Source organism: Falco biarmicus, chromosome 5, assembly GCF_023638135.1.
Source record: "Falco biarmicus isolate bFalBia1 chromosome 5, bFalBia1.pri, whole genome shotgun sequence".
NCBI classification, from domain to species: domain Eukaryota; kingdom Metazoa; phylum Chordata; class Aves; order Falconiformes; family Falconidae; genus Falco; species Falco biarmicus.
The window spans coordinates 9,495,991-9,511,071 of NC_079292.1; the positions used below are offsets into that span (position 1 = coordinate 9,495,991).

The following is a 15,081-nucleotide window of genomic DNA, read 5'->3' on the forward strand; positions in this document are numbered from 1 at the left end:
TAGGAAATGATACTAATAGTAATCGGGATTAAAAAAAACTAACAAAACAACAACCATCCAAATCTTGGATTTTTTATTTTTTAATTTTTTTTAAGAACTTAAATTTAAATGTCTATTTGAGCTGGAGGAAGAGGTTCTTTAATATGCTACTGTAGTACCATGTTAGCTCCCAAACCTATTGCTTAAGGATCAAATTTGCATGCAAAATGGATGGCACTTATCACCTATCTATAGATAGTTCTTCTTCCTTATCTTGCACTATAAATTGTCCCTGTTACAACAGTCATCCCTTTTAACCTGATTTACAGTCCTAAATTTACCATCATCCCACACAAGTCTGGCATTCACACTTGCTTTTTTTCAATTTTTTTTTTACATCAAGAATGTAGAATTCTGAAGTTGAGATTTTTTTTTTTTTTTTTTAAGAAAAGGATTCATAAGCCAAAGAAATTAAGCCTCTACCATCTTGGTCTTTTCTCTTCAGTTCTTTATGAGTCCTATATTTCAGCCTTGACAGGATAAGAAATATGTAGGATATGTGATAGGAATACAATTGTAAAAGAAACCATGTATAAATCCAGAGAAATGAGTAGGAGTAGAATGCAAATACATGGTATGTCAATATTATAGCTTCGCTTAATAAAGTTATTTCAGATAAGTGGAGATACATGGTAACAGGGGTATTTTTTCTTCTTGCAGTTTCATAATGATTTCACAGTAGCCTGAGTTTCAGTATTTTGAGTATGTGTTGGATTTAAAAAAATATACAAGCAGTCGCAAAGCTGGACTGAAGATCACCTATGGGTGTTCAAGGAAAAAGCCCTATGGAAAATGCAACAGTAAACTTTGTGTGCTTTTGTATATACTGGCAGACATCAATCAAAAATGTTTTTAGGTTCCTGCTTACAGCTAAAAGAACCACTGTGATCTCATCTCATTTTAATTAAATGAAAGAAAGGAGTATTTTTGAAAAGTGTCTTTGCAATACATATATTTTTTCTTACGATTTGCAAAAAATATTTATTTTTAGGAGTGAAGAGAAAAAGAAAAAGGAGAAAATATATGCAGATGCATTTGTGAGCCAAATTTACTGAGGGAGGCAAATTAAATTCAACAGGTTCTTCTCATTCCTTTTTTCAAAGTTTACTTTACTTCAGTTGTTCCCAGACTGTGGTTTGTGGAGAATCATTAAAAAGGAAAATTCAGTTTGTTTCCAGTTAAAAGTTTGTTCATAAGTAGTATGGTAATCTGAGAGAAAACAGTCTGGTTTTGTTTCAAAAAGTTCTAAGACTGTCTCTATAAGGCAGAATATGGAGAGTATCCCCCCACCTGTGCTCCGTCTTATTATCTATATATTATATCTATATATTTTTATATAGATATAATATATATATCTAAATATAATATCTATTATAATTAGTGTGTGAAATTACCCTCCAAAAGATCCAGCTTAAGCCAAGGGATAGTGTAGTTTTTGAGATATTGCCAGCTGCAAAGAGACAGGGACAATATACCTTTCCTGCATAATTCTCTCCCTTGTATTAGCTTCTCCTTTATTTTCATAAACCTGCTTTAAGCCAGCCGTTTTGGATGCAAGAAGCCGGGAATCTCTTACATGACCTAGGCTTTTCATCCAGGGTGTCAGCATTTGAATATGTACTTGTAAAAGAAGTTGGACGTGCCCACAGAATTTTTGAAACGGTGTAAATGCTTCAGTCCTATGAAAATACTCTGTAATAATAGATTTGAGCACTAGCCACCCATTTAAAAAGTGTAGAATTGTCAAATATTTAGTAATGAATAATTTTCTGTTGTGGTGAGGTTCCTGTCAGGTTACAACATTTATTTGTACAACACTATATATTTTTTGTGTGTCTTGATTTCCAGACATTCATATCAGATTGTTGAGGGTTTATTCTGATGTGGAAGTCCTGGCAGTGTTGGTCATATTTATCAACTGTATTAGTGATGGAGGAAACCCACTAGAACCTATTCTTTATTGGTTCATGTTACAAGAATATTAAGATGTGCTGGGTTCTTGCTCTGTTTTGCAAAGCAAGGATCTCTGCATTGCGCAAGCTAAGTAATGAAGGGAATCATAATCTAAGAAGGTGTGGACTTGGTGGAATAAAAGTGTAATAGTAATGCACCATTTCTCTAGACTGCCAACTGCAATGCAAATCTAGCAGGTTCTGCAAAACTGAAAGTTTTGCTGGAAATTCTGTGACTCCTTTAGCATCCTGTGGGCAGCCACATTGTACGTGCTTGATTTACATAATGCTGACCTTCAATTTATCTTCATTTCTTGTATGAACATTAATTGTAAGAAGCAGATAGGAAGGCTTGCAGTCGATCGGCTCTGTGAGCAGGAAATGCTCACAAAAACTGGCAAGACTGTTCTGGACAGTTATGTGAGAAACCAGATTGCTCACCTTCTGGAAGATACCATGAAAAGTCAACAACTTTGAGAATTAAAAAGTATTTTGCTTGTGTTGACTGAGCTATTCCAACTCATACTAAATTGTCCCTAGGGCATTCCAGTTCTACCCTGTCTTTGTGCTCTGTCTTAACTATACGGGCCCTAAAACAGAGGATCAAACAGTGGCTTGTGAAAAGGAAGATGAAGGTTTTCTAATACATCTCTGAGAAGAGGAAAAAATGCAATTAAAGAGTTATATTCGGTGTTACGTAAAGATAACATGGAGAAGAGCAGCAACATGTAGGTGATTGGTTTTATTGCTTCCCTCAAAATTATTATTTTTGCCTCAGAAATCTGATTTCAGATTGAAGTGATGAACAAATTGCCTTACATTAGACAACAGCCTCTAACAACATGTTCTGAGTTAAGGCAAATGGATTTAATTAATCACGCTATGTGTGTTCAGATTCAGAAGTGCATGTCTTGTGACATCTGTTTACATCTTACAATTTTGGTTGTGCTTCCTTATTTTTCTTTTATCAGAACTTGGTTTAACATAACTAACAATTCCCTTTTGTGTATTATCCCTAACATCTTGTTCTGATGGTGAAGATGCATCCGTGCCCTGTGCTGAACACGTGCGGAGTGACTGCTGCTGCCTAATGTAGTCACAAGGTGCAGAAACAGCTCAGAGCTTGGCAGCAGCAAAAAAGTATGCCAGAGGAATTTGCTTCCCAGCATGAAGAAATTCTCCATGGCTATTTTGATCTTGCATGAGACTTGTGAAATTGATTAAAGTCATGTCAGGTTCTGAAGTTATTATAATTTGCTCCTGACTTTTGATGGGTTTGATTTTTGGGATAGCACTGCTGCATGCAAAAGATAGCTGAACAATTCCATGTTTCAGTGGATACACTCCAAACATACAATTTTCTCACTCTCTTCCTTCTTGCTGGAATCTGCAATGGCTAGATTTACTGCAGATTTCAAAGCTGTCAACACCCAAATGTGTGACACCAGCTCTCAGTACATGTGAAAGAGCTAAGCTGAGGGACACGAGAATATGTAGCAGGGGAAGAAGATAGAAGTTCTGCAGAATACATTTTGTACAGTACAGAAAACTTTTCTATAAACTCCATTTTGAAGTTGAGCAACTCTGCTATCAGCCTGTGGTTATCAGGCAGTTAGAAAAGAGCAGGACAGGAGTTTGGACTTCATGACTCTCCCTTGTTACTAGAATGTTAGAGGGATCTGTCAGTGCTTATACTGTGGAGAGTTTTATGAGCTGCTTGAATCACGAACCTGAAAGTTATTAAAAAATACGTGTACCTCCCAGCTTCAAGCTAAGGAAATCCATGTTTTGAAAATTCTCAGTGTTGTTAGAGAGCAACCTCACCCAGCAGCCTGGCTGAATCCGGATAGCTGCAACTGAACCGGGAAGCGCAGCTGTTTGTATGCTCAGACTTTCCCTTGCAGCTGGCCAGTTCCGTGCACGCTGCCCTGGAGTCATGACGCAGCTCTGCTCTGCTGCTTCAGCCCTGCTGTTGTGCACGCTCACTGTGCTGTTCAAAACGTCTCTGTCAGGGGACCATGTGCCGATGCTGCTTTGGACAACTCAGAGGTAAGAAATCTAATAAAACGGTATCTCTGCTTATGCTGTGGCTGTGTGTGTGTGCAGAATATAGCGTATGTCATCAGTTCTGGTAAATAACCTCTGGGCAATAAAATTCCCCAATAAATAAATTTGCCTCTCAGCAATCAAACAACCTAACAGATGAATTTACCCATTTTTATTTATAATTTTAGTGTTCCAAGCTGGGCATTAAAAGTTAAATAAAATCCATGTTTTTCAAATCTGAAGTAGATATGCTTTATTCACCCTAAGGCAACCTTGAACTCCACTGCTGGAGACGTCATGACTTAAAGGCACAACATAAGACAGTCTCACAAAAAGGACCTGGCCAAAAACTCTCTGGGCAACCGTAATCCTTGCATTTCCTAACTCCTGAATCCTGACTTTTCACTTTAGTTTCTTTTCAGTGCAGGTTTTTTAATGGAATACACTGCTGTGTGTGTAGACATCAGTGTTAGAAACAACTGCAGAGTGTCAACAGATCCAAAGACACATGTGAACGCAGGGGTTTGCTATACTTATGAAATAAGACTTTGAACTGTCTTGAAAGAGCCAGATACAGACCTTTTCCCCAGGAATTTTATTCATGCAGACTTTAAGGTTTTTATATAGTTACTGAGGATTTCCAGAAATACAGCAGCTTGGGCAATGCAGTAGCTTCACGTGGGGTACTGGATATATAAAATCGTCAGAAGACTGTGTGCCACTTACTCATGAGGCTGTCTCTGCAGGGCATACACACTGGTTTTTGCCTAGGAAGTACTGCCCCAAAATACAGTAAGCCAATGTCATAGATTTGTAAGAAAAGGCTTCTGAGGGGCTTATGGGATCACAAGACTGGTAGGAAGGGCTAACGGCAAATCCTGTGCTGGGTGGGAAGGTGACAACAGATCTGCTGTGACCCTAGGTTTCCCTAAGGTGTGCTTTGGCCCGAGTACATCGCTTGACTCTCCTCCTAATTCCTAAATCCTTTGTATTCTTAACCTAGTTTATCTAAATTTTAAACCCTCTTGTGGACAGTTCACCTCATACCCTCTGCAAGCACATATGTATTATACCTAATTTAACAGGCCTGATCTCAGCTGGGTATTTATTAATTTCTCTAATGAATAAAATAAAATAATTTTTAAAAAGCTAAACTAAAATGCTCTCCTATACCACAGATAGCTTTGGTGCACAGTTCAACCCTCACTTTTGCTGTAAGGATGAACAGAAGGGGCTGCAGTGATGGGGATTCCTGTTGGGTCCGTTTGCTGGCATGACCAAGCTGTGTGTGCCTGGGCAGGTGGAGTTTTGCTTCCAAACTCCTTTGGTCATCAATTCCTGTCAAGTCTGAATTAATGGGATTTCATTCTTTTGTATCTTTATTGCTTTGTTAATTCCCAGAGTGTTGTGGTTCGCTCTTCTGTAAACTGAGAAACGAACCAAACCAATGGCTTCTTGGGAGGTAATTATCCTCTCAGCTAGTTGCGGTGGATTCACTCTACTTTTCATGACGCCTCGAACCATTCTTCAACATGTTTGAGACACTGAATTATCTAGCTGTCACTAGGAAGAAAATTAGACTAAATTCTGCTCTCATTTATCCCAGTGTAAATCTCTTGTCTTTAGGTGACGTTATTAAGATTTAAATCTGAGAGCTAAATCTCGTTAATTTCCATCCACCACCCCACCCCCCTTTCTTTTTTTCTGTTGCTTCTTCGTGTGGTAATTTTAAGACAGCAATAGGAGGATTCAAAAATTTTATGAACATCAGGAATGAGATTAAGTTCATCAGGAGATCTTTCTCTGTGTATAGTGCCATATGCACAAACGTGCTACTTTTGGTTTTGGTTTTTTGGTTTTGGGTTTGGTTTTTTTTTTTTTATGTGTTATGCTGTAATGTTGAGGGCCATGGAAAACAGATATGCAGGAGGTATTGATTGTGTTTCTTTCATACATATCCTGGACATTGTATTATTCCCAGCACTAATTAATTCCAGCTTTGACATATGTCTACCCATCTCTTAAGCATTTCCAGAAACTGAATCTGTGGTCCTTGAGGGGCCATAGCATATAGAAATCTTCAAATTTTTATAAAGTTTGATTCGGTAACTTTGACTTTTTTTTTTTTTCCCCCTGAAAGAAATAAATGGATGTCTCAATGTCAAGGCTTTTTTTTTAATATTCAGAATACTTAATTGATTCACCTCTTTATGACAGAGGTGGATGAGTACTAAGCCTCTGTATTTAAAAGCAAAGTAAATGTTGGAAAGAGTTGTTCTTAGGGTAGAAGTGGTCCTAAGAGTCTAAGAAAAGATCAGTGCTTCCTTTGACCTACTTCCTAGTTTATATAAACAACACACCTGTTGTCAATATGAGCAAAACGTTATCAGTTAATCCCATGTGGTCATAAAAGCAAACTTTCCACCAAGATGCAAGTAGCAGCTTGCTTTACTGCAGGTTGTTCAGGTTTACGCAAATGCAGAGCACGAAAATCAAGATAGTGACCTGACTGAACCAGTTTCATGTTTTCAGAAACAGAACATTTTCTGGAAGAAGTGTTCCTCCCACCATGACCTTTGCATTTTTGAAAGGTGAAGTTCTTGTGGGGCAGAAATTAGTTCTAGTGAAAGTCAATGAAGCAACTGAAAAGATTTATGTTATTTTATGAAATAAAGAAACAGTAACAGCAACTCCCTCCTGGTTGCTAACCATTAACTCTGTGACTTACATCTTGGTTCTCTGCAGTGTGTGATCTACAGGCTTACAAAATCTGGAGACTACTACTAAGAGTTTTAGGAAGGGTAACTTAGAAAGTGCAGCAATTACCAATGGATTTCTGTTCGCTTTGTGGAAACATGCCCCACCAATTTAAAAGTTCAGTGATTCGTTGTTCAACAGAAGCTGAAATTCACTGATCAATTCCATGACCATCTCCCAGGTTATCGGGTAGGATTGGATGTCGAATAGTTGAAGGATAATACATTTTGGTCTCCTTCTGAACTAGCCAGTGTTTGTAAAGCTGTGTCTCAGAACAAATATATTAGAGGAATGTAACACTTCAGAGTCTCTCTTTTAGGCGTTATTATTGCACTGTAATCGTGCTGTTAAAGATAATGTTAGGTGTCAGATACAGATGAAAGCTGCGACTGACAAACACATGCAGTGTACAAAGCATAAGGTGAGTGTGATATAAACCTTTACAGGGACATTAGAAAATCAAATAGCTCTTTCCTCTAGAAAGAAAAATGCAGATCTCTACTTTCAGAAAAATAAATGTTTTCTACCAAGCAACAATCTTTCTCCATTGAACTTCATAGAAAGATGAAATGGGAACAACTCAGTAAGTCACAGTGTCCTGCTTTTCACAAAGGAATAGTAATATATCAGTGGAGACTCTCTAGATAATTTTGGCCTGGAAAAACTGACCTTTATCTTATATTAGCCTTTAAACTAGTATCCCTTAGTTGCTTTTTGAAGCAGAAGAGATGGACAGGTTCCTCTTGCATATGATACACAGCAGAAACTTGATTTAGCCATTTTGAAATAATTTAATAATTTAATTCCCTCCACAGATTAGAGAGGGACCTTGAGGAGTTAAAATTTGCTTTTGCTGTTGCCCCCTCATGTGTTTGTTTCAGGAATGATTTTTGCCTACAGACACTGAAAATATATTACTACCTTCATTTATGCTATGCTTATATTGAGAAATTAATCCTTTTCTGGCAAATCCAGATTATAAGTAACTTTGAGAAGGTGTTAATGTCAAATAGCACATTTGCACGATTTCCTAAAATTGAAAGGAATTTACTGAAAAATCTGCAGGAAGTATGCGGAATATGAAAAGGATACAGTGGAACAGAAAAATGATTTAGCTGTACATTTAATGGACTTATATGGGGATATTGTGTGCTAACATGCATGCCAGTTTACTTCTGCTGTGTAGGAGTAAGTATAATTTCTTATACGGTAATCACAAGGTGACTCAAAGAGACAACTAACAAGACTAACTTGTAGGGAAGAGTTCAGAAGCCAGCTACAAAGCAAAAATGTAAGCTCAAAAGTTAGCATAATAGAAGTCCTGTTATCTTAGCAGCTGCCCTTCTGGTCCAGATACAAGGAACCTTGAAGTCTTTGCTTCCATCAAGAACAAATGCTCAAATCCCAGTCCCACCTAGAAAGAACACTGGTCAGAGAAGAATCTGCATGCTTAAACTTGTCATGCCAGAGCACTTAGGGACAAGAAAGCAGCAAAATACCAAGCTAAGCTTTCTTTCCTCTCTTTAGTGCATTGTCTAACTATTGGAGAAAAGAGAGAGCAGCTGAGATTTCAAGTTTCCTCCTTTTTAACCAGCAGGAAAGCACATACATTACAGAGATGCTAATCATCGTGAGCCCTCATGGCTGAGGACCCCAGAATGGTTCTAAGGTGGCGAGGTTAAGTCTGATGTTCTTGGCATGCAGATGACTGCACGAGGCTGTGCATCTTTGGTCATAAAATTTTGTGGGAGCAATAGATCCGTGTGTTGGCCTCCTGCCTGTTTCATCCTATGCCATCCCTTACTGATCTCTTGCTGACCGCTTGAGGTGAAGAGTTCAAATGGGTGGACCAGTTCATTGCACACAGCAAAAGCACACTATCAGTGTACCTGTGATGCACTCTCTGCAATTCACAGTAAACCAGCTAATAAAACATACCGACATCTCCCATCTGAACCGTGGTGAGAATGTTATTGCACCCAGCTGACAGTAGCAGCCCGTTCAGTGAAGGGTGTAGCCTTGCCTGATGCCACGCATAGTGCTCAGCAAACTACTTTAAATGAAGCAAAATCAATGCATGTATAATATGTTGAAGGTAAGTATTAGGTAAATGCTGCATTAGAATAGAATTATTAACCAATGTGTAGATTTATTTTTCTCATGATGATGCTGGAGTTACTGAAGTTGACTGCTTGGAAGCTAAAGGGTCTCTCAAAAGGCACTTTTCAAGCTATAGAACAGGATCATTACACTTCTGAGGTTTCAGTTCACAACAAAAGCCTTTGCCATTGTGCTGCTGCAAATAGCTTACTTTTATTTCATGTGCTTTTACCTTTTATTCTTAATTGCAAGTCCCAAAAGCTCTCAAAATCTTCAATTTTTTCTAAGATTAGGCACAAAATAGGTTTATTGAGATAGTTTTAGAAATAAATATACCAAGATATTTCCTTTCACAGAAGCCATTTTTTAACATCTCTTAATCTATCTTCTTTTCCTTTAATATCATTAGTATTTTGGTGTGGCCATGCAATCACAGAATCACAGAATGGTCAGGGCTGGAAGGGACCTCTGGAGGTCATCTAGCCCAACCGCCTGCTAAAGCAGCTTCACCTACAGCAGGTGGCACAGGACTGTGTACAGGCAGGTTTTTAATGTCTCCAGAGAAGGAGACTCCACAGCTTCTCTGGGCAGCCTGTTCCAGTGCTCTGTCACCCTCACAGTAAAGTTCTTCCTCATATTCAGATGGACCTTCCTGTGTGGCAGTTCGTGCCCGTTGCCCCTTGCCCTGTCACTGGGCACCACTGAAAAGAGCCTGGCCCCATCCTCCTGACACTCAACGCTAAGATATTTGTAGGCATTGACAAGATCCCCCCTCAGCCGTCTCTTCCCCAGGCTACACAGGCCCAGCTCCCTCAGCCTTCCCTCACAGGGGAGATGCTCCAGTCCCCTCACCATCCCTGTAGCCCTCTGCTGGGCCCTCTCCAGTAGTTCCCTGTCTCCCTTGAACTGGGGAGCCCAGCACTGGACACAGCGCTCCAGATGTGGCCCCACCAGGGCAGAGCAGAGGGGCAGGATCACCTCCCTCCACCTGCTGGCCACGATCCTCCTAATGCCCCCCGGGATCCCCCCATTGGCCTTCTTGGCCACAAGGGCAGAAAGTTCCTGAGTAGTCATTCTGAATCTTTGGGAGTTTTTGTGTTTTCAAATATCTTATTTTTAATGATTACAATTAAATATTTGAGATCATGAGGTTTGACTTTTCTGAAAAGTTGAGGCAAGTCTGTTACAATTTCTGTTACTGGACTTCATAAATATAAGTGAATGTGGATTTCCAAGCACAAATTAACTAACAAGTGAAGATGCAGAGTAAAACTAAAAATATCAAATGGTAATTTCAACCAATTAGACAAAAATTTCCTTCCTGAACAACACGATTTACTTCTTAAGCTTGAAAACTGAGACAGAAGATCTACTAGAATTTGATTTTAACATCTGGAGCATGTTGTCCTGAAAGTTTTCCACATGTATGGTTTGCTCTAACACTCCCCCAAACCCCAAAATCTGAAGAGACCTGGGTATCTAGTACTGCAGGACGGCATGCTTTTTATCTCTGCTGTGGGTGCAATTTGAAGTTTTTGATTCACCCTTGGCAATCATCACTGGAATTACTGGAATGTCTTGAAGTGAAATACAGTTTTTCCTTATCCAAGAAACAACATCAACCCCCCGTATGTGTTCATTCATCACCCCTGTTCTGCCTCCATCTATAGAGACTGCAAAGATTGTTATTCATAAAAACGTGGTGTTCAAGGGTAATTTTTGAATTGCTTTTGGGTTGGAAAATGTAATCAGCATTTCAGTCACTAAATTGCAATCATAAAATAGGTGATGCTACAGCACACAGCAATTCTCTATTTTCTGTTCTTTGTAATTAGAACCCATTAGGGGTCCAGAGTACTTGATTTTTCAGGCTTTAGCAACAGATGCATGTTTGGGGAAAATGGGAGGTTATACTTCAAGCTCTGGGTTTTTTTACAGAATGGCAATTTTACCTTAGCCAAAACACCTAGGACCAAAATTTTCATGATAAATTGAATCCCTACAGACCCACGTTACATACTGTTAAAATCCCAATCAGGTGTTGAAAGAATAATGCCACCCCTTGTTTTGTCTATAACTGTTTTTTGGCCCAGCAAAACTAAATAGATGAGTTATCTCTCTGTCTTATCCTCTTAATGACAGTTTGGCAAAAGAATCCTAAGCTTTTCCTGGTGTCCTGAGACGTTCTGTTCAGAAGAGCTCCTACATCTGGAAAGGTGGCTTTTCTGAGCTGGTTCTGCAGAACAGTTCTTTCCTCATGAAAACCTTATAAGATATCATATTGTTTACACCAACAATGAAAAGCCACTTTTACTTAACAAAACGTTTTTGAACAAATACTGGTTTATGACAACTTGTGGTCTAGCCTGAGTTCTACTCCTCTCTGGCCACCAAGATGTCTGACAGCACTGAAAAATGTTTTGGAGTTGGGAATTCCTCTGGGAATCCTCTCTGAAGGTTTTAAACATATTCTTCTTGATTTCACTTAGTGGCTATTTTTTTTGAAAGATGCAACTGTGCTGTTGTACACAAACAAAAAGTAGAGAGAGGCAGTTATCTTGATTGGACCAATTTCATTCCTGCTGTAACACAGTTAATGTGATATGTGCATAAACGGGCAAGTTCTTTTCCTCTTGAGTAGAATGGAAGTAAACTGAACTGTAAGCCTGGTCTTAATCCAAAGATGATGATATTATTAGCTGCTGCTGCATAGTTAAAAACAGAAGAGGTGTCATCATTGGTAACAAATTTTACAGAAAAAAAAATAAATTTCTTTTTAGATCACAGTGTAATCCAGACACTGCTTTGCATGAAGGACACGTTGTGTCAGCGCAGGAGCTGACTGTACTCTTGCAACCTGTTTTTACCCAGAATTCCAGACATCTCATCGTATTCCTACAAGATACGGTATGTAACATTAATTCCTTTTCTCTCACCAATGCCAAGTACAAGTCTGTACTGAAATGAGATGCTGTGACTTCTCACCAATCAACTCTTTTTGTTTTTCAGCTTAGCATAGATGATTTCACATACCTCAGTGAATCCTACGGTAACAAGAACCCATTTCAAAATGTTCAGGCAAGCATTTCTCTCTTTTATTTCTTTATATGCAGTATTCAAAATTTAAAAAAAGATGAAGCAAGATGCAAACAGACAGTAATTGGGAAAATTAAACTGAATTACAGCATTTTTCCTATTTAAATTATTTATTGAGATTACTCCAGTTTAAGCAGATGGGCAAAGGAAATCAACTGACTTTGCAGAAGTGTGTTTTGTAGCTATTTTATTTCTGAAGATCAAGTTTTCAGAGTTCATCATAACTGACAAAATTGTTCCTAAAAGTGCTGCAATTTTGGTTTGTAAAAAACAATATAAACTTCAAGACTGACATCCCAAAATCCTGTTTTGAAGCCATGAGAAGAAAAGAGGTTATAGGAATCAATTATTTATCGTTGATTTTCAGAATTGAGCACCCATTTTATTTTCACAGAAATTGAAGCTCCTGCAGGGAGTTAACCGTTCTGTGTTTGAATGTAGTTAATATATGCCTAGATACTGGATTGCTTTAATCTTCATGAACAAAAGTTGTACTACTTGAGTAACTTGAAATAAACTCCAGGCACAGAATCTAAAATGGACCCCTCCTCAGCCAGTCAGCAATTTCAACTTCTGTCCTCACTGAGGAGGTTTACAGATTTTGAGCACAGCATCTATGGTTGTACTTACATGACAGTATATTGAACTGTAATTAGACAAATTAAGTGTTCACACATGGAAGCCATAAAGGCATTCCTGCAGGCAGTGCAGGATGAACAGAGTTATTAGTAACATAACTGGTATCAGAGCACACAAGGAAGTGTAAACTCCCAAGCACCACACAGCAAGCTGCATGTATAATTAAATACATAAATATTCACACATTACCTGTCTCTACATCTATACTAAGAACCTCATGTCTTCCTAGTGTCACTGACGCTGGAGATCTTAATCTCTTTGCCATATATAACAGCATTTTAACACTGGTGCTGGAATAAAAACAACTATTCAGAGTATGTACATGAGTTTTCTGAGGAATGGATGGAAGCAGTATTAATTTGTAGTATAAGGATCAGCAGTTGTGTCCACAGGCAGATGTACTGTACTTCTCTGATATGTCTTATCTTCTCTGGGTTTAAAATCTATGCACGGCTGTGTCTGGAGCAAATTTTGTTGCTGCCTGACTGCAAAACTCGTTTGATTTCAGTGGCTGTGTGAAAATTACACATGGCATTGCAAGGTCCTAATGATGTGGTAGTCTTACTTAGGTAGGCCCTGGGTGTTTAAGAGGAGGGATATTACAGTATTTAAAACTTTCTTCTTTTGCCTTGTAATCAGGACTCCATCAGCACTGTAGATAGAGCTTATAGCCAAAGGCTAGAGATGAGTCCAGAGGTGGTCAGGTTTAGAAATCAAGTGGTAGACTGAGTGGACTGGGGAACTAGGGAGAACTAGTGAGGAGGTCCTCAGCTAAAGGAGGAATTGTCTTGTACCGTATGATTGTACAGACAAAGATTGGTCTGTATCTGGCAGAGCAAAGATATTTAACCTGGGTTTTCAACAAGCTGAATAAACGTCAGTAATTGTTTGCTTTCTGACCTTGCCTCTGGTCCATTTCTCTCTTGGAGCTGAGAAACCTTTTCTCATTACAGCTTCTTTAAAACTTGAAAGTTTCTTTTGACAGATTGCTCACCTTAACTCCAGCACTTCCTAGATTTGTTGTGTTTGACTTGGCAATCTTAATACTTTTCTAGCATAGTTTTGTGGGGGTGAAGTGCTGTAACTTGAATGAAAGAAAATGAGATGTATAAATTAAATATTTCTTTTTCACCTAGGTGTCCGTATGGAGAATTTTGTCAATATCTGTTGCATAGATTTGTAGCTGTTAAGGCCAGAAACTATCATTATAAAAATGATCCAGTTCCATCTTGGAGATCTTGTAACAGAGGCTACAAAAATTTGTTCAGTTGCACTCCACTTGAGCTACTTTGGAAAAGAAATATGTTCTTAATCATGCTATGAAAGACTGTGCCATAATATTCACAGAACACAGGACAAGGTGAAGTTCAGGTCTGAATTTTATCACTGGGGAAATTAGAATCTTTGATGTTGCATAATCACAAATTTTTATACCTTCACACTCCATACTATACAAGTGATTCGTTAAGCTATAATAGATGTTCCATGTCACTTGAGTATCCTCCTTTTGAACTTCAGAAATACAAATTTATTCACAAACCTAAACTGGAGATCTCAGTTAGAATGTATATGTGCGTGTAGCAGCATGTGTACTCCAAGATGAAAGTGTTATTTGTAAAATAGTTATAGGCTTGTAAACCACAGAGACATTTGCAGATATTAGATGTGTTCAGCTACATTAGCAGCTGTTTTGAGCTTTTGGGATCAATGGGTTTGTATGCAATAAAAGAATTCTATTTCCAGTTAATACAAAAGGAATCTTGTAGGCAGATAATTTATCTTAAACTTTCAAAGAACTTTTAAATTAAATAATAAAATACAAAGATTAGCACTTGGGGAACTTTTTTGTCAAGTACTCACCTACCCTACGAACTATTTTTCTTTAATATTGGCTTCGGCTTTCCCCAGGCAATACTCAGCTCCTTAGAACTGCAGTGTATGGTAACACACTCCAATTAGTGGCCAGCTGTGCAGCTGCAGAATTATTATTGTAAGTCATTACTATTCGTGGTTCTATATCTCCATTGTATCCTCACTCAGTGCTCATAGACTAAGGAGGACTATTTAGTCACATGTGGTACAGAGGTCCTACTATAGTTTTGATTGTCTTTATTTCCTTTCTCTTTACCTCTTTCAGTTTTATTATATTATTTTTTGACAAGGGGACACGCGGGACTGCATAATAATCGAGATATAAGTTCATCATGGATTTATAAAGTGGCATGGTGATGCTTTGTTCTCTAGCCTTTTCCAAAAAAAATACTAATATTTGATTCTTCAATTCTGATCACGAGCAGCCACTGAATTGCCATTTTCAGAGCTGTGTGCCTTCTAAGGTTTCATTACTGAAGGCTAACACTTGGTTCTGAGTCTATTATCTATTACTGTGTACATAAAATTACTGTTGTTTTTCTTACCCTGTGCTCTGCTGAAATCAATTTACATTGAATCT

General features: G+C 38.3%; 1 protein-coding gene across 1 annotated transcript in view; it reads left to right on the forward strand.

The window, feature by feature from the left end:
• The first annotated feature begins 3,849 nt into the window (after window positions 1-3,849).
• LOC130150578 (V-type proton ATPase subunit S1-like) overlaps window positions 3,850-15,081 on the forward strand; it is a 56,894-nt gene continuing 45,662 nt past the window's right edge. Inside the window, exons 1-3 of the mRNA XM_056341666.1 lie at window positions 3,850-4,040; window positions 11,675-11,801; window positions 11,904-11,972. Of these exons, the coding sequence (XP_056197641.1) occupies window positions 3,874-4,040; window positions 11,675-11,801; window positions 11,904-11,972 (363 nt within the window). The 5' untranslated portion in view covers window positions 3,850-3,873. The remainder of the gene's footprint in view (window positions 4,041-11,674; window positions 11,802-11,903; window positions 11,973-15,081) is intronic.